The sequence below is a fragment of the Morus notabilis genome, unplaced genomic scaffold (genome assembly GCF_000414095.1).
Source record: "Morus notabilis unplaced genomic scaffold, ASM41409v2 Scaffold67, whole genome shotgun sequence".
In the NCBI taxonomy this organism is placed as follows: domain Eukaryota; kingdom Viridiplantae; phylum Streptophyta; class Magnoliopsida; order Rosales; family Moraceae; genus Morus; species Morus notabilis.
The window spans coordinates 29,171-49,152 of NW_010360010.1; the positions used below are offsets into that span (position 1 = coordinate 29,171).

At 32.6% G+C, this 19,982-nt stretch overlaps 2 protein-coding genes across 3 annotated transcripts; both read right to left on the minus strand.

Moving 5' to 3' along the window:
- Positions 1-727: 727 nt before the first annotated feature.
- Positions 728-8,594, minus strand: LOC21402829 (protein BLISTER). Its single transcript, XM_024163991.1, has 13 exons — positions 8,101-8,594; positions 6,159-6,876; positions 5,407-6,005; positions 4,813-4,932; positions 4,053-4,118; positions 3,642-3,752; positions 3,049-3,125; positions 2,904-2,971; positions 2,288-2,401; positions 2,029-2,213; positions 1,809-1,877; positions 1,418-1,573; positions 728-1,195 (listed from the first exon to the last, which is right to left on the minus strand). The coding sequence occupies exons 1-13, from the start codon at positions 8,176-8,178 to the stop codon at positions 1,115-1,117; spliced, it is 2,442 nt and encodes an 813-aa protein (XP_024019759.1). The 5' UTR covers positions 8,179-8,594; the 3' UTR covers positions 728-1,114.
- Positions 8,595-15,266: 6,672 nt separating this feature from the next.
- Positions 15,267-17,014, minus strand: LOC21402830 (glutathione transferase GST 23). Of its 2 annotated transcripts, none has more exons than XM_010095575.2 (2): positions 16,661-17,014; positions 15,267-15,802 (listed from the first exon to the last, which is right to left on the minus strand). In XM_010095575.2, the coding sequence occupies exons 1-2, from the start codon at positions 16,967-16,969 to the stop codon at positions 15,437-15,439; spliced, it is 675 nt and encodes a 224-aa protein (XP_010093877.1). In that variant the 5' UTR covers positions 16,970-17,014; the 3' UTR covers positions 15,267-15,436. The 2 variants fall into 2 exon arrangements, with proteins under 2 accessions (XP_010093877.1, XP_024019761.1); XM_024163993.1 differs by having other exon boundaries at positions 15,432-15,770.
- Positions 17,015-19,982: the final 2,968 nt, after the last annotated feature.

The following is a 19,982-nucleotide window of genomic DNA, read 5'->3' on the forward strand; positions in this document are numbered from 1 at the left end:
GAGCCTCGCTTTGTGAGGAGAAGTAGGGTCACGTGTAACGTTGTCGCTATCCCACGTGTCACCTGGATTTTCCCACACAAGATTATACATATTTTCTTATATACATTTTTAAATTACATATGTAACCTTTTTTTCCCAATTATATAATTCATATATAATTTAATTTTATGTTATGTTTGTATTTAATTTTATTATTAATTTTATGAGAATATTGAAAAAAGAGAGAAGCTACAAGAGATCAGGTCCAAAATATAGGCCAATATGCGAATCTATATAATCCAATCTACGGACTCAATTGCGGATTAGATTGGATTGGGTTGAGAATCTGTTAAATTGATAATAGATTGAGATTTTTTCAATCCGCATTAACGAATTAGATTACAGATTGACCCCTAATTTGTATAATCTGATCCGCGAACACTCCTACTGGCATCATTTTCCTTGTTGCCCTCTATGGATGCCGTTTTGAATAAGTTGTCGCTTCTCAATTTGTCTTTTGATTTAAATGTCCTTTTACGATTAACATATTCTTAATGGACTCGGCATGAGTTCCGTAGGGAATAAGCAGTTTGCTAGAAACAAGTTTGATGTCACGGGTAAGCTGGATATATTGAATAGTTAGTTGTTAAGTGATAGGAACTCCATCACCCTTAATGTAGAATAAAAAAATATGCTAAAATGCTTCATTTGTTAGGCTTAAGCCACAACTACTTTACTTTCTTTTTTTTTTTTTTTTTTTTTTTTTTTTTTTTTTTTTCAAATAACAAATACAATACAATAGAACATAGCTAGTTAACGATAGGTGCACAACACAATCTCTCGTGTATACCAGTTTGCTTTTCCATATCCACCAAAGTTACTGTCTAAGATTTATATCTATATCAATAAAGAACTTTCTTTATTGTCATACTTCAAAACAAATGACATGGATATTGACCAATGAACGTGAAGGCCTCTCAAAACAAGCTCATTTTTCTTCTATTGGGAAAAAAAGAATTGTGTAGAATTGGCTCAAATATATACACAGTTTACTATCTCGATTTTGCGCTAGAAAGCGAGGCAGAAGAAAAGCGGGTCAGAGCATGGAATACTTGACATCATACCGACTTCCATTTTAAAGAAGCTTGCTGGTTCTTCTTCTTGGTGGTCCTCCAGGAAAGAGCTTCATGATCCATCCCAATACTCGCTCAACCACCTAGTAGGAGAATATAGAGAGAAGATGAAAACTGTGTTCAACCATTGTAATTAAAAGCCTCTTATTTATTTAATTTTTTGCTAGAAGAAAAGCCCCTTTAATTCCAACAACTGAAAATATGCTCAGCTTGGTGCTTAGAAGATAGTAATCCAATTTCTGTTTGGTTATCATCATGAGAATTTCCAGTATGTTTTGAATTAGAATAAAGGGAACAAATGGTACCTCGTCGCCTTCATCTGCATATGGGATATTATCGCGTATATCATGGGAATCGGGTTGTCTTGCTGAAATATGCTCATTGGCCATACTTTGAGCGGTCAAAAGCTCTAATCTCTGAGTTTGAGCTTCAAGTTTCCGGGACAACTCGGTGTTCAACTCCTTCATTCATTAAACATAAACAAATGATATTGCCATTGTCCATGCCAAGATTCAGATATATGAACTAGACTAGTAAAAATAATTATGAACCACAAATATGGATATTTATACGACAATCTAAGTATGCTTCTCCTGTTTATCGCAGTGACAATATAAGCCAGAATGGCAACAGCTTAAAAAAAGAACATGGTTGCTAAATTCACTGTCATAAAAAGAAGATTCAGAACTTCATTACTTTCAATTTAGAACAATGAGATGACTTGGACGTCAAAGCTTGTATTAACTCCTGCTTCTCCAAAGCTAACTGCAAGGAGATATTTGAAGCTTTTTGTTAGGAACACTTGATTTATTTGAACAAATATTTGTATGACGTGTACTAGCTTTAATTGGAAGACTAAAATCTCTGACCAGAAAAATGACATAACTCCACAAGAGATTAAAAAGGACAGATGTACCTCTGATATTAAAGTATTAATATTCTGAATCATTCTCGATTGCTCAGGAGGTAGAATTGCAAATGAAGCTTCAGCAGTTGAATATCCATTCAACGGCAACATGGGAGAACTGGAGGCATCAGTTCCAACAACAGATGCATCGCTTGTTTCCTGACTTGAGGTGTCAGTAATGGTATCTTCATTTGCTGCATGAATTTAATTAGTAAACCCAAACCCAAAAATAATAAGAAAAAGGACAGTCCCGAGAATAATTTAGTACCTAAATCTTCTGTAGTAGTAGACATGTCTTTCTTGTTTGTAGAACTTTTTGTAAGATCAACAGACCTTCCACTCGTGGAAGCTTTCCACAACTTAGACTGCAACAGCTTCTTCTCTGCACCAAAATAACGTTAACAAAGAATAAATATTTCCAGCGTAAACACTACCAATCTGATTCACAAGCGAGTTATTTTCTCAAACTGGAACTTTCCTTGTTTTGTTTTTTTATTTTTTTTATTTTTTTATTTCATTACAAAATACATGGCTTCCGAAAAGATAAAATAACAGAGGCTAATCGCTATATGCAGTGTAATTAATAAATATGCTAACTTTTTTTCTTTAATTGTTATATGCTTGCAAGTTTTTCTTCTATTGTAAATATGCTTGGTAGTTGGTATTAAAAGTTTTTATGAAGAAGAGAGCGAGATGCTAGGGACCATCAAAAATTTCTAAAGCTCCAACTTTCTAGACCAGCCTTTTTACTCTCACACATTACTAAGTCAACCTACTCATTAAAGTAACAAAGAACTGCTGTCGTTTTTTTTTTTTTTTTGGCCAAGGGAAAAAAAACAATTTGCTACCTCTTTTTTTAGTACACGTGACATAAACACAATTACCTTCTTGAAGAGCATCAATAGTTGATTGCAAATCCAAGCGATCCTTCTCTAAGATAGACAGTTTCTTTCTGCAAGGTTACATATTCAATAGTTAACTCATGAATTAAGAATTCTTCATACACAACCAAACAAAACTACTACGTACTTGTATGAAGATATTTCAGCTTGTGAGTTCTCCAATTGCCTCTCAAGCTTTAGCTCATTGGATCTTAGTCTAAGTGCCTACATAAACAATAGATGAATGAAATCAGCTCAAAATACATATAAATACGAAAACATCCACTGCCACAGACGTATCATCAGTAACCAACATCTAAATGCATGTACAAAACACATTCAGCAAAAAAGTTTAAAAAAAAAAAAAAGTGTACCAAACACACTTATATTGAAAATTCCAAACACCATTGAAATGACAAAAAAAAAAAGGTGTACCAAACACACTTATATTGAAAATTCCAAACACCATTGAAATGACAAACACCAATAGCCTATAAATTAAGCATAAAGACATAACACTGTACTTGAAAGACTCATATGCACGCCACATCCAGAAAAACTAGTTGTGTTTCTAAATAGCATTGGCAACATAATTTGCCAATCCCTCTCAAGACTTTATCAAGAACAAAAACAATCCCACTCCCTCATGGAATTCAAAACAGAAATGAAATGCTCATTTGAACAATCAGAAAAATGGGGCACAAAGGAAGAAAGAAATTGAATACCAAATGAAAGCACTACCTTCTCCTCTAAACTGATAACTTCTGAAGCCAATAATTTAGCACGTTCATCAGCTGCATTGCATTCCAGCTGTGCATTTCCATATTCATTTCTGACAGCCTCAAGTTCCGCCTGTGATATTAACAGTTACAAGGTAGCAATTAAAAAAATAAAACAAAAATCTTGTAAAAAAAGAGCACGAGAGGAAGAGGAAGGGGGGCTGGGGTATGGTAGACAGACAGAGAACAAATAGTAGAACAAAAAGGTGAAGGATAGGTAAAAGTATTCTAGAGATGGCATCTTTGACCATACACGTGGCTTCACAAATAAACACACACACACACACGAGACATCCAATAGAATGTAATTAGCTCAAGATGAAAATCCAATAGAATTGAGCCTCAGCAGTGGCGAAGAGAAAATTATACAAACCAATTGAGCCTTGATTTCCTCCTGTAACTTTTCCATGTCAGATTTTAGTTGATCAACAACACCTCTCTGGGAAGAGAAAAACATGAGTACAGTTAGAAGAAATGTAGCAATACCAATGAAATGTGGTGTTATCATGTATATTTTGAAGAGTTCGAAAATAATTGATCTGTCACAGACACAGTTAACTTCTTACTAAAACATGGTCACAAAGCCTGACATAGAGCAAAACTCCAGGTGCAACTTAAGAGATAGTTAATAAATCATGTTCAAAGTTGTATCATATATGGTTAGAATTAATAAATTTAGGCACCAAAAAACTGAAAAAGAGTGAGAATGGTTATGATTTGCATGAAAAAAGAATACCAGTGATACAAGTTGATCACTTAGAATTTACTTATGTGAACTTTTAGTAATGAAGCTTATCAGAGTCTTCTTCATAAGGTATAGAAAAGCTGAAATCTGTGGCACTGCCCACATGTATGACATAACAATTTACTTCACATGCAACCTTTGTTAGTTAACTGAAGAAAAGAGTTAAACAAACCTTGGATAACAATGGCATAAATGCATCAATGAGATAAAAATTTTCCTATAACTAGTAGTCATATCAAGTATGAAGCAATAAATAAAAAATAAATAAGGGTAGAAAGACGATGTGCCTTTTGCCATTTTGTTTTCATGAACACTTTAGTTCAATAAAGAGAAAATTACATTCGTTACATAGGATTCTATAGCAAAGAGCAAAAATATATAAACTAACCTGTTGATTATAACTGTCTGTAAGAGATGAATTTTCAGCAGCTAATGACTCTGCCAAAGAACGAGAAGCTTCAAGTGCACGTTGCAAAGAGAATTTTTCTTGCGTCAAATCTTCAATATGCTGGGTAAAATAAAACACAATAAATAAACAATCAAAATAAATGACCATGATGCAAAAAGCTCAAAGAAGAGATATCTATGCTTCCTAGTAATATTTCAACTAATCTCCACCCTAAGCCAAAGAAACCAACAGCTCAAAATTCCTCATTAAAAAAACAGCTGCTTAAATGTTAGTCAGATGGCACGGACTAACTCATGAGTCATGAGTTCAACCAATTTTTCTGGATGAATATTACACCTTCACGAAACATAGTTGAATGATCAGGCACAAAGTCCCAACATATTTATCCCTCAATAAGCTTAGGTTTGAATGCCTTGGAAACAATACGCATCTCCACAATCTCTAGGGGTATTTTCTTCAGTAAAGGAATGAATCATAAGTAGAACAGAAACCAGAAAATACAAAATCACTGAGTATTCCATGGAAAACCACAGAACTAGATTCGTAAAACGCAAAAGAAGAGAATAGGGTTACCTGTTCCAGTGCAGCAAAGTCTTCATTCTGCTTAGGTAAGTAGAATTCATGTTTCCACTCCATGCCATTTTCATTTACAGACAGTTTGGGCTGGTCACCCGCTATACTATCAGAAACTGAATTTATTGAAGGGTCAAATGCTTGTGACGTACTTGAGTTGATCTTTGAAAAGGGCCCTAAACTTCCAGCGTCCACAGATGGCTTGTGAAAAGGGGATGGTCCAAGAAAATCTACGCTCTTCGGTTTTAAACTGTTGGACTTAAATGAATCCTTCCCAAATTCATCTTTTTTGAAATGAGATCCTGAAGATGCTTTATGAATATTAAGATTATCAAGAAAAGATGGCCGAGAACTTCTAGAATTCGTTTCATTTGTGAGTGGATATAGTGGTACATGATTTGGGGAGCTTCTGAAATTAGATTCAAAACCCATAGATCCAATTGTTTGGATAGCTCCATTTTCCATACTGAACAGACCACTAGCAGAGCCACTTATATTTTCTTTGCCCGTCTTGAAAGACATAAGATCGCTGAAGTTCACATTGTTCTGCATATCATCATCGGCAATGCCTCTTCTGTTTGCAGTTGGTCGAATTATGTCTACCATGAAATCCAAAATACTTAACTTAGTATCTTCCTTCACAAAGTAGATATCAGAAAAACAGTAAACAGTTGCAAAAATAATTAAATAAGTAAATATGTGAAAACACTGGAAAATGAAATCAAATCCCAAAGTGAAAAAAATAAAATAACCTTCATAAAGTGAAGACGATTTAGAGCCGCTGGCACTACTAGGCTCACTTTGCAAAGCGCTGCTAATGGAATTCTGAGATGAGATCCGTACAACAGAAACTTGAGAACTAGCATCTGCAATTGTATAATCCTTTGATGGAGTTTTTTCTTCTTTCAACTGGGGTTCATCTATCCTGTGTAAACTAAGTCGATTAATACTGCTATCAAAATCTTTACTTCCTCTTGAGCGTAAAGCAAAAAACTGTTCAGATGCAGTCCCATATGGAAGTCTACCCAAGTCTCCTGTATAATTTTCTGCATCATTGCTCTTCCCTTTCTCCCCATGGCTTTGATAAACATCTAAAGGTCCACCAGACCCTAAATCGCCATCTTTCTTAAATTCGTGACCATTTGCATGCTTTTGTGTTTGATCTGAAGAAAATGAATTATACTCATTTGATGAAAAAATACTAGTTGGCCTATCACTTGACAAAACTGATTCACTTTTCTGGATGGCATCAATTGGATTGCTGTCATTGTTTATTTCTAAAGATGAAGATTCAGTAACAGCATTTCCAAGTAGATCAGATGTACCAGCTCCATTTGTATCTGTAACTCGCGCGTGTTCAGTTTCTAAAGGTTGTTTCTCATTCGAATTGACTTCAGAGGCATGAATCTGGCTGGTTGACGAAGCCTTCTTGGAACGATCTGCTGCTTTTTTCTTACGGAATTCTTCTAGCTTCAAAAAATAGGAAAAAACAGGTATAAATTCTAAGACAAACAAGGAAAAACCATCAAGAAACAATCTGTTCAAGAATCGACCATTGTAAAGAATTGACGGAAGAAAATTAGTTAACAATGAAATTTTTGCAAGGAAATCTATTTTTGAAAGAACATGCATTCTTTAAAAGCTTCATAGTTTATATATCAAATGGAGATACAAACATTTTCCTATGTCATGAATCACAACTCAAGTAATTAGATTGTCAACCTACGAGTTAGACTGGATTTTGAAGGTTACCAAACAACAGAACAGCCCAGAAAAATTGACTAAACAATTGGGTTTTCGCCGGCAGCAGTCGATTATGGATTTCAATCCATACAAGTGAAAGTCGACTGCTTAGGTGTGGGTTCGGTTTTATGTGTTGGGTCTCGAATATTGGCATCCCAGAATTTTACCTAGCATTGTTCAGGTATACGGGTACGAATGAAGATTGACCGAGCTATGGAGATATTGATATTGATCATTCTATAACTCCTCCTGACTCCCTTTCTTGTTGAAAGAGAAGGTTTATCATTGTTCATAACATTGAATTATAAAAATTTTCCTGCCTTTTGTACTTTCTCTTCTTCTGTTAACCATGAGGAAAAAGGAAAAAAGGGCATCCCAGAAAAACTTAAAAATCAAGTTCCAAAAGCTAGCAGTTCTTAAGATCAACATCAATACCACTAGTCTCAAACCCAAATAAAAAAAAAAAATAACAATTGGAACTTGGAAGCACCTTCAAAGCAACCACATATCAGCCATCCTAGTCTGTTTCTATCATTTGAACAATAACGAGTATCATAAAAGAAAAATCCACTCCATTACTCAATAGTAGACATACAAGGCGTCGGGTTAATAAAACATGACTAGGACAGAATTCAAGCAACAAGTAACATCAAACAATCAAACCGCACTCAAATATGACAGCAGAAGATAGTAGATCTTTCAGCATGGAGATTCAAAATGTTCTTCCCTATAACCAATTTGACAAGAGATTTAACAGAAATACCTGCTCAACAAACTGAGTTTTCGTCCCAAATTATTGCCTAATTCAGCTTCCGAATTCCAAAATAGCAACCATAAAAATTCGGTAAAGCGCTAAACATCTCGTGAATGACAGAATTGAAACTAAAATGAACACCATTTCCATTAAGCATGAATTTTACACGAAACACAAGAATGGAACAGAATCCATACCCGGCGCTTTCCAGCTTCCAAATGCTCTTGCTTCCTCGAAGAAGCCACAGTGTTCGGAAGCACCTGAGCCGAAGCCATCGAAACACACAACGAACAATCGGAAGCTCAAAAGAATTCAACAAACAATTGACCATAAAAAACCTCCAAATCCTCTCCACAATTCCCAATCAAATCCGAAAAGAAGCACGCAACGCTTAATTCCAACGAAAAGCCCTAGCTAGAAAACCCCAGAAGAGGACGGAAAATTCTGGATCAAAGAGATTCCGGAAATGGCGACGTAATTCGACGATCAACGGTCGGATAATTCGAAACGGTAAAATGAAATTTTATATAAATATATTAAAATTAAATTCTGAAAATTTCGTACAGACAAAGAGTCCGATCAGATCGGAGAGAAGGAGAGGAGTGGGATTGTGATTTTTTTTTTTTTTTTTGTTCGAGCAGATCTCCTGGCCCGGGTTTCCTCTCTCTCTCTCTTTCTGTTGTTCTTTGCGTTTTTGTTTTTCAATTTTATTTGCTTTTGCATTTCAATATTATTATTATTATTATTGCTGCTGTTGTTGTTATTGTTATTATTATTTACTTTTTCAAATTTGGCGTGGCTGATAATATTACCTGCCGTTATGTTTAAGTGACGTATGTGGGATCTACGGGGCAGGCAAGCATATATATATTTCTAAAAAGATAAATAATAGGACCTTTTCTGGTGTTTATTCTTTTTTGAGAATATCGTTGTTTATTAGTTGATAAATTTATATTAAATTTGATTAAAAATTAATTAAATTAAAAAAATTATAAATTTGACTATTATAAGTAATGAATACTGATATTTTTAAAGGAGAGATAACATTAGAGAAATTTTTTAAATAATATTTTGTTCTTTTTTTTTAAAGAAAATTACATATTCTACATTTATAAATACGTGACTACCTTATTAAAAATATTCATTTTAAAAAATTTTATCGCTTAACTAGTTTTAATTTAAAAAATATAAATATATAAGCTAATATTAAAAGGTAGAAATAAAATTGACTCTATTTCAAAGAATATTTATAAAAATTGTCCTTTTTCTTAAAATTAATTATTTGTTTAGGCATTTGATTTGTCGTGGGCCCATTTGTTATATGGGTGCAAATTAAAATTCTTGATTATGATTTTTAAAATTAAAATTTTTTATGCGAGAAAAAGACCGTAACATACCAAAACAATGAGTTTTTACTGTAACAGAACCATATATCAAACATTACTTAAAGAGTATTTCACTAGTTTTGTCTTTTTCTCTAAAAGTATTTCACTAGTTTGTTGGCGTTCTGGTAACTAACAATAACATTAATCTACCTATTCATAAAAAAGAAAAAAAAACCCCTAAAAATTTGGTTGGCAATTGAAAACTGGGTGTTTAAGGTCTCATTAAGTTTGCAGATTCGAGTTTTTAATTCAAGTTGATATATGATTTTATTTAAAAACTTTTAACTGTTGAAGAAAATATTAAATGTGACTTTTTATAAGTATTTTTAACTGTAACAAAACTGAAATTGAAAACTCGAATTAATATTCTTTTAATGAAATTGTTAATACATCTAATAGGGGGAAAAAATTATACCATGAGACTTGAATCGAGAACTCAAAACATCAAAAATAACTCACAATCTTATTAAACGTTCAATAAAAGAAATGGCAATTCACCTGATACACAATTTGTAAAAGAACACACACACAGCTATGTCAAGACGTGGCAAGGGTCATTGTAAAAGTAGTTGGGGAATTTTGGCGTGAGGGTCATTTTGACGTGGTGGAGGTTACAGAGTGCAAGATCTCTAGTCTCTAGTACTTTTAATATTAGCACGTGATACTCATAGGTGAAATATCTACGATATTATCACATTTTTATGATATTATTCATATTTTAAAGTCTCGACATAAATAATCGGAGAGGAAAATATTCTTTCTGGCATTCTATAAAATATTTACAATGTCTAAAAATATTCATAAAATTCGTGAATAACTGTAAATATTGAGGATATTTTTAAAAATGTCCACAAAATGTCCAAAATACCGGAAATTATTTTTGCACAAAAATCAATTTTGTAGCACCTTTTTTTCCTTATTTTTTTTAAATAAAAAGTGACAACATGATTCAAATCAAAAGCAATTAAAAATATTAAGACTTAATTAGTTTTTAAAATAATTTTTACTTTTTAAATGAATGAATCCTATTCAAATACATTTGAGTTCATTCACCAGGAAAGAAGATTTTACTCGTGCTACACAAGACGAAGATCATGAATGTAGTGCAACAAGTCCTCGTAGGAAAATAATTTATAAGAATATGTGGTGTGACTCAAATGTGTCAAATTGATGAGGATCATGTGGCATTGAGTTTTGATTCCATGAGCTTAGGAACTAAACAAAGTTTATATGGTTAAAATCATCCATATAGTTCTCACATGAGATCTACTTCAAAAGTACAAAATTAAGATGGTTAATTTGTTTAATATCTTAGTGTATTCCACCACAGGACAGTGTTGAAATGTCATTATACATCCTTAAAGACTATTCGTCAAGTTGGATAAACTCACAGTATCCAATTTATGAGGTTAACAATGGGAAGAAATCAAGAAACATATATATGGCACATCAACAACTACCTTCAGATTTTAAGGGTAATATCTTGGTAAATTTGTTGTTTAGATCAAGATCATATTCTACCTAATGCTTTTCATCATGCTAGAAACTCGTTTTGGTATTAAAAGCACTCTTGTCACACCCCAAAATATGGATTCGTGACGTGGATGTTTGTTTAGAAATTAAATCGGATTAAGAAAAATAATTAAACATTTAATAATGCTAAAATTAATTTCAAAGATAAAATATTTAAGAATTTCCAAACAAACCCCACAATTTAGAAGCAATTAAGTGTCAAGAAGAGTGATGTGGATTTCACATTAGGATTCCTCACAGGAAAATCCGTATTGTAGTATCATAAACAAAGCAAGGAAATGAATATAGACATCAACCACAGTCCAGGAGTATTTAAGGTTACAAACCAAAAATTATACACGCCTTAGAGATGTATAGCAACTATAGAAGTAATTACAACTTCTTTACTTGATCCGCATAAGCTAGCATTACCGGTAGTCGCTATCTACTTGGCACTACTTCTAGCGTCGCCTGAGAGGGGTTTAAAATATTGAAAACAAGATAAACAGTGAGCGAAAGACCCAGTATGATATAATTTCATAAAATTTTATTAATTAAAAGAGTACACGGTCTGAACATATCATCCGGAACCAAACATCCTTTAATAAAAGGAAATAATCCATAAATTCAAGTTTCATGTGCTAATACACAATTTATACGAATATGATAAATTACTCACATTATTGCAAAGCCATAATATCACCACCCACGCTATGGAGTGGCCCATACGAGTTTCGGGGCCTGCCTCAAAGGATATGATTTGCATATCCCAATCTCTAGGCCATCATGTATTTTACCAGCTCTTAAAATATCTAATTTTAAGAAAATATTACTTTAAATTCTTCTTTAAATCTTAGTAATGTCAAACACATTTTATCTTTAAAACGTTTCCACAAGCCAAAGACATTTTAAACAAGGCTATCAAAGATATGAATAAGAATATCCTACCTCTTGAATATCAATTAGCTTCTCGTCGTCCTAGCCTCACTTATCTTTGAAGCTCAATATCCAATCCCACCACTAGCTTAGCTATCAAAATAATGTTTTAGAGTTTATACCTCACCTCTAAAATAAATCTAGCTTAATTATGTATAATTGTATCATATAAGTGTGCCTTGACTCAAAACTAAAGTTTATAAACAACTTCATAATTCAAGTTGTGGTTCTTTGAGAATTGAAACTCAAACAAGAAAAATAGAATAAAACAAGGATTAGTGTGGCTAATCCACTTACTTTGAGTTTCCAAATGAAGTTAATTTAGCTTCCCATTGAAATTTGGGGTCAAAACAAGTTTTAAAAGCATTTTGGGGTAAAATACGTACAAACCGGTCGACCGGTGGCAGATGAATACAAATCCACTAGCTGGCTGGTGTGTGAAGTCCGAGGCAGTTAGCCGGTGGGTGTTTTACAAGCCTGAAAAACTGGCCGAAACAGCGAGAGACAATACCAAAACTTGTATTTTTGAGTTTGATTTCAAGATAAATCCATGAGAAATCACTAAAACTAGTTTCTAAACATTTCAACAAGTTCAAAGAACCAAAACCCCCAAATTTAAACATGAAATCAACTACAGTTCATCTCAAAACCAAGTTTAAACCAAGAATTCCTCAAACCAAACCAAGATGAAGTTTCACCAAAACAAAATCCGAAATTCAAGAGTAGATTTCTCAAAGAATTTACCTCAATCTTTCCTTTGGGGAAGAAAACTTCTTAGAAATCCTCTTTGGTTCAACTCTAATCCAAACTTCCTTAGAGAAAGTGACAAATTTGAGAGAAAGAGAGAAGGAGAGAGAGTGAGGGAGAGTGAGTGACGAGAGAGAGAAGAGAGATGTGAGAGAGAAAAATAGTTTAAGTGAGGGACAAAAGGAGATATGAGGGAGAGAGAGAAAAGTATAGGGAAGAAAGAATAATAAAGAAAAGAAATAGATAAGTATCAAGAGATAATTTAAAGAAAAGGAAGGAGAAATGTATTCTCATATACTTCTGAGGTGAAATTGTAAATACTGAAAATAATTAAAATTACTTAGAAATATTTAAAACTTAAAGATAAGAAAATATTTAATAAGTATGATTAATGAAGAAAATCAAATTAGGCACACTAATATATCACAATTTACATAATTAAATTGTCTTAATTCTTCTGGTTGTTACAGCTCTATTATGTTTAGTAGTTAATTTTTCAGGTAATATATTAAATTATTTTGCCTTGTTTGTATTAAGTATGTAAAATTATATTTAAATCGCTCTATGTATAATTATGATAATTTTTTACTATACTATTTGGCATAAATCTAATTTTTTTTTTACCAAAATGTATTATCTTTGTTATTAAATTAGTCAAAATTAAATAATATTAATTGTTTTTAACATTTTTTTATAGTTTCAATAAAAAATGTTAAGGTTTTCTCAAGGTATTCATTTTTTTTTTTCAAAATATCCGTCGACATCGATATTTCTGTCGATATTATCCATAAATCAAAACCTCGACAACCCCATCGACATCGATATGTTTATCTATGGTGATACTTTGACTATATCGTTATTGACCTTTAGAATCTGCCTTTAGCACAATTGGAAGGATAATTGATGAAAGCAGAACCTCGTTGACTCCAGAAATGATTGAGGTGCTAATATCTCTATAAGATTAGGAAATGCTTTTTTGCGAATATAACACACACTGAGGACAAAGATTTAATGGACCAATTTCATAATTTATATATTGACGGTGATGCTTTCAAGGTTAGAAATAGTGCAAGAGGCGGTTAGATTTTTTTTTTTTGGAATAACTATGTTTTTTATTTTTTTAACTATATGTAAATTGTAAATTATGAAAATAATACTACTCTTTTTTCTTTACCTTTACCGGGTTTTATCCATTTTTCTTGATAAGGTTTTAATGAATCAATTATAATTACATAAATAAAACTTTATTCCATTAGAATTTGAGCATAGTCACTATCTATTATGCATTTATTTTACATATAACCTACTAAGGCCTAAATGCTAACTTGTTGTCTTGCTTTGCCGCTGGTTAGCAGTGAATTTTTTTTTAAGTCATACAGGTCGGGCCAGTGCCAGGTTTAGTGGGCTTTAGGGCCGAGCTATGCTTATATATGCTTATTTAGAGATGATTGGTCCGGCCCGTACATCCCTTTCGGACCGCCGGACTGAGCCATGCGACTAGAACTTTCAGCACTAAGTAAGGGTTATTGTAAAAGTAGTTATTTGTTTTTCTTTTCTTTTCTGTCCCCTTATGCATACTCCTTGATGAATAAGAAACTTCAATAACTTTTTTTTTTTTTTTTAATTTTTAAATAGGTTTAGTGATATGGTGATAGCAAGATAGCAAGCAGTAGAAGTCATGAGAGGTGAAAGTTAAGGTCGGTTAGTAAAAGAAAGAAGGAAGGCCTAGCCTGGTGTGGTTTTAAAGCCCGACGGATTGAGATCATGCCAGGCTAGCCCGAGCATTTTAAGGGTAATTTATTTTTAAAAATAAAATATAATAAAAAAAATTAATGTCGGATATCGGCCTAGCACAAACACTAAAAGCAAGCTAAGCCGGGCAAGACCAATAGTGACGGACTTCGAACCAACCTGTTGAGTCTGACTAAAATTTACAACTCCAGAAGCAACCAGCATGGAAATGTGTTGAAGTAGATAATGCATCTGTGAATGAGGTGCTGAATTATATGGGGGTAGGGATGGTTATACGGGATGAATTTGGCTTAGTTACAGAAGCGATGGCATGAGATCTGTGAACATTTCTCACCTCATGTAGGCGAGCACGTAGCACCAGCAGTTAGGGAAGGAGCTTGGTTTGCTGGTTCATGTGGTTTTGATTGTTGGAATGTTCAGGCAGATGCGCTAAATGTGAACAGAGTTGTTCGGAGTCTCGGCTTTTGGATTCTAATGTTATTGAAGACATTTGTGATGCTATTTCTCCACCCAAAAGTGGCAATAATTTGCTATATATATATATATATATATCTCTCGTACTGGGAATGATATAGCCCACTGATTAACTATTTATGCTATGTCTAATTCTAATAACTTTAGATGGTTTGTTTTTTGTGTCAAAATTTATTAGCTCCTCTGTTAAAGCGGATATTTTACTAATTGAAAGCAATTTTAATAACTTTCAATGTTAGTGATATCATATTTAAAAGTTAATTGTGAACAAACATTACAACACTTTGATTAGCTAATGGTATATGATTAACAAGAAACTCAATTCTAATAATTCATTGAAGTCAATTGATTTTGGTAACATATTTCCCAATCGACTTGCCGCGAATTAACTTCCGAGTTTGTATTTTGTTCTTCACATAAAATATTATCAAAACAAAAAAGGTCCTTCACTTTTATCCCATCAAATATGATCAAAAAGTACTACTGACTACAGATTGTTTTTAATCGATTAAAAATTACCATTTAAAATTGTGAGGTCATGCATTAGAACTAATATGTGAATTCAAAATTACTCTAATGTATATAGTAATAGTCACTAGAAATATGAATAGAGCTATTAAATATTACAAGCACTGTTTATATACAAAGTAGGATCAAAGTCGTGTCTTTTCAAACTAAAGCCCCACACTATCTTAATTCAAACAAGGCAACAACATGAGTCTATATATTAAGGATTGGTCGACATGACCATCTCTCTTACGGATTTCAAATGAGCCAACAATCTCTGCCGGTCAGGAAGGTTTCCGTTAATAACAGGAACTTGCTTGAAATTCTGAACCCAAGCATACAAACGAGGCAAAGTAGTGGGTTGAATCAATTTCACTCCCACCAATTCCTCTATGCATTCCATCCAATGAGCTATCCATCCATGTGCTATGTCTACCATGTTTATGGTCTCTCCCCCAAAGAACTTGTTGTTCCCAAGGGCTTGCTCTTCCAAGATTTTCATCACTTCTAGTGCTTCTTTCGCTGCCTTTTCTCCCTCTTCTCCACCGGCAGTGCTGGTAAAGAATGAACCACAAACGGGATCCACCTGTAAGAGTGAGTTATGTCAAATGACCAAGGAAAATTGTCAAGCTTTAGGGGGGAAAAAAAAAAAAAAAGCAAGGCATAATTTTGAAACATGAAGAATTATGATGTACCATGCAGTCTAAATTTCACCAATAAATAATAGAAAGAAAAATATCAGCCGTTGAAAGGAAAATTGTCAAGCTTTAGGGGGGGGGGGAAAAAAAAAAAACAACGGATCAGATTGAATATTTCATCATCCAACAATTGAAATTGAGCTGCAAAGGGTATCTCTCAACAAAACGGGAAGTAGTGTAACTTCTTCCTAATTTTTTGTTAATATTATCATCTAGAACGCTTGGTACTCCAGAAAGGAAGAGTACTATAAAAGCAAACAAAAATTTCTTCTCGATCCCTTGTTGTTTGTTTCGTTTGGCTTCTAAAGTTATTGTAAGTTATGGGAATAGTAGATCTCATCCCTTAAAAACTCTTGAATTACAGAAAAAGTTAGTTGGCTTAAAAAAGAAAAAAAAAAAAACAATAGGCCTCCTTATATGTGCCTTCTAGATCTCCTAAACTATGTATAGTGAAAATTAAAACAAGACTCAAGCACACATCTCAAAAACAAGTTACTGGGCTCATCATGGAAATTAAACATAACTTCATGCTGTTTTGGAATGACACAACTTAGCAAATTTTGTGGACAAATTACCATCCTAATAATTTATGCTAGTTGTTTCTTTTCTTTATGTGATCAGTCATGTACCCTAAAGGACTTTTCTAATCACCAACAAATTATTAACTTTTAATTTACCTTACATATGATGAAAAAATTTGAAAAGAAAATACCAAATAATGAAACAGATTTGGGAGGTGAAACAACCTTTTCTGCTCCAAATTTGATCCAAAATCTAGCCAAGGCTCTTTCAAAAGCATCTTTTGGCAATAATGGATTATGTGGCCATGTTTCTTCAATGTATTCAAGGATGACAAAGGACTCAGCAATGGGTTTGCCTCGATGAACAATAACAGGAATCTTCTTGTAAACTGGATTGTACTCCAAAAGCAATTGACTCTTGTTGGAAATATCTTCTTCTATGTAATCATAATCCACACCCTTGAGTTTCAGAGCCCATATGACTCTGTGACTATATGGGCTTGGCCAGAATCCTAGTAGCTTTACTTCTTCCATTGTTAGACATAAAAGGTTCAACACGAAGCTAGAGGCTACAGTCTAATAGCAATTAATGTTAAGAGGCGTCGCTGACTTTTCTTTTCTATGATTATGTAATGTCTTTTGAAATACTTTTTTTAAAGGATAAATTCCCAGTGATTTAAATATGACGACTTAGACTATTTAAATACTGCTAAATGGAAAGATAGATCAGGTTCTCCCACTGTCTAACCAGCGGTCTCAATAAATTTCTCTCAAGGCGTCCAGTGAGGCGTGAGAATATCACTGATCATCTTTTTTAATTAACAAAAAAAAACTAGTTTAGTCTATAGTTGCTTCTTTGGTTAACTATAGCAACTATAGATAACTATGTAATAGATATAAAAAGGTATTCAATTTAAAAAAATTAGTTTTTAATTATCGAATTTTCATCAAATTTAGATAAGTTGTACTTTTGTTCGAAATACTTTTAAAGGGAATACTTTAGTTGATAAGTACTTCTTTAAAGAAATATGTGCTAAAATATTCCTTGTAATTATTATATGATTTAACGATTTAAAACTGTGTTCTATCAACAAATTTTATTTATAACTTATCACAAAATTTTTCTATTTTTTGGTGAGTTTACCAAAGCGTAATAGAATATAATGCAAAAGATAATAACATTGACAAGAAAAGTAAAGTAATAGAATTAAAAATCATTGATTCTTATAAGTGTGTTCGACTATCAGATGGTGCAATATGAAACAACCTCATTTCTTTTCTTTTTTTGTTTACTAAAATTAAGAATAACAATGTTATGAATATAATCGCTAAATGTCTTTTTACACAATTAAATAATCATTGACTATATAATAATTTATTAATGGTAGATAAATAAATTTAACATATATTTTCTTTGATAAGAAATTAATACTAAGAATTCTTTTTTCTTATACTTTATATTGTGTGGGGCTCATTAAATCTGTAATACTGTTATTAAACACTTTACTTAATAAAAAAATGAATCACTCTTCACTTTTTTTTTTTTTTCTCTTGATACAAAGTAAACATACTCTTAATGCATTGGTCCAACTCCAAAAAGAACTAAAATGAAAAAATAGAAAACGTGTAGTCATTTTTTTTTTTAATCCTATCCCACGCTACGTATAGTGCAAACACATGGGTCCACGACTTTTGAAAAATATACAAAAGTGCAAAAAGTCCTAATCTGCTTAGGCGTTCACTGGATAGTTTCTTAGAAGGGCAAATGGCTTGATTGTTCAATAGTCAAATAAGAAAAGACAAAATTCAAGTAAAAACAATGGGAGAAGAAAAAAGGAGGACAAAAACCTACCATTTTAAACCAACAATTCTCAATTTCTGAAAGCATTGCAAATAACATATTGGACAGGAAACTCTTAAACTAGCTTTCCGGGCTTGCATTTACCTCAAATTACGGTGGTTATCATATTGCTTGTTGCTATGATTTATATCTTGCATATTTACTTTATGATACGATTTGTTATATGTGTGATAACATGCTATATAAAATAGAGAGTATCGTTCAATAAAATTATTTATGCATATATTTTAACGTAAAATCTTGTTTTATTAAGAGATTGACTAAGGGAGAGTTTTTGAAGAAAAGACTCATGACCTCCATCTTTGGTCCATAGGTAACACTATTGGTTTTCGAAACGATTTCAGATGCGGAAGCGTGTGAGTAGTGGATCTTGTACAATAAAAATTTTCATAAAACTTTTGAGATACTCTATAGATTATATTAATTTATGCACGAATAAATTAATCACATTAATATATTTACCAAGAACCGGATTAGGAATTATACCTAACAATCGATTAGGATGATAACTTGTGTTCGTTGACTTCGAACGTTCCTCGCTCCAATGCTAGTTTAGAACACCCGAATCTTTCTCGTCAATTCTTTGGATCTACAAAGACGTGTGTGTGGACACACCTGAAACAAAACGGAATTAGCAAGAACACTCAAGATTTTCACGAACACCAACACATGCACGACGTATAATTTTTTGTGAAAATTTTCCTTCTTCCTCACTCTATAAATTCGGCTAGTATAGCTTTTAGAGAGAAAAAAAATTGTTTCTCATAATTTTCTATAATCTCTTATTTTATAGAGTAACACTTAGACTCCTAGAAGGAGCCTTATCTTTATCTCCAAGATAAAACTTGTTAATTATCTCCCACTTCAAATTTGATTTTGAAACAAAACCCACTCTCCCTTACCCAATATGGCTGGCCACCACTAAAGGATTTCCTTCCTGTGGTAGACACAATTTTACAGATAAAGATTAGGGAAAAATTTTATCCTGCAGTCTAATTTTTAACTTAAATTTAAATTTCAATTGAAGTCAAACTTAAATAAATTTAAATTTCAAATTGAACAACTTATCAAATAAGTTAATTGGATAACTATGAAGAGCATGTTGGGAATAGTGTCCTAGAAGCATGAGATGTAATAGGATATTTATTATTTAATTAATAAAAGAGTTTATTCATCATTTTATGTGCATATATTTATGAATATTTTATGAATATCAAATGAAAATTCCGTGATTGTTTATGTAACCTTAAACATAGTATATAAGTGTTATATTCGAGAGGATAATGTTTAAGGATAATAATCAAAAACATTGTTCATGATGAAATTAATTAAAGTTCGGAATCTTTAATTAAAACATTATTAATACATGTCATTCCCATTTAGAATGGAACGGTGTTATCCGCACTGTTAATATGGCGAGATATTGAATGAGTGTATTTCGCATAATAAGATTATGTGGAACAAGGACAAAGACACAATATGAATTTCTAATAATTTCCGTTAAGCATAGAAATTCTAATTGAGTCTACTGATGGTCATATATAGGATGATCTTAATCCTGAGTTTTTAACAAACTCTTATTTATGGATTTATGTCTTTTGATTTACTCGGTACGGATTCTGAGACCCTGAATCCTATTCCTTGTATTTTGGAGACATAATGAAATAGGTAGCTGGGAATGTTATT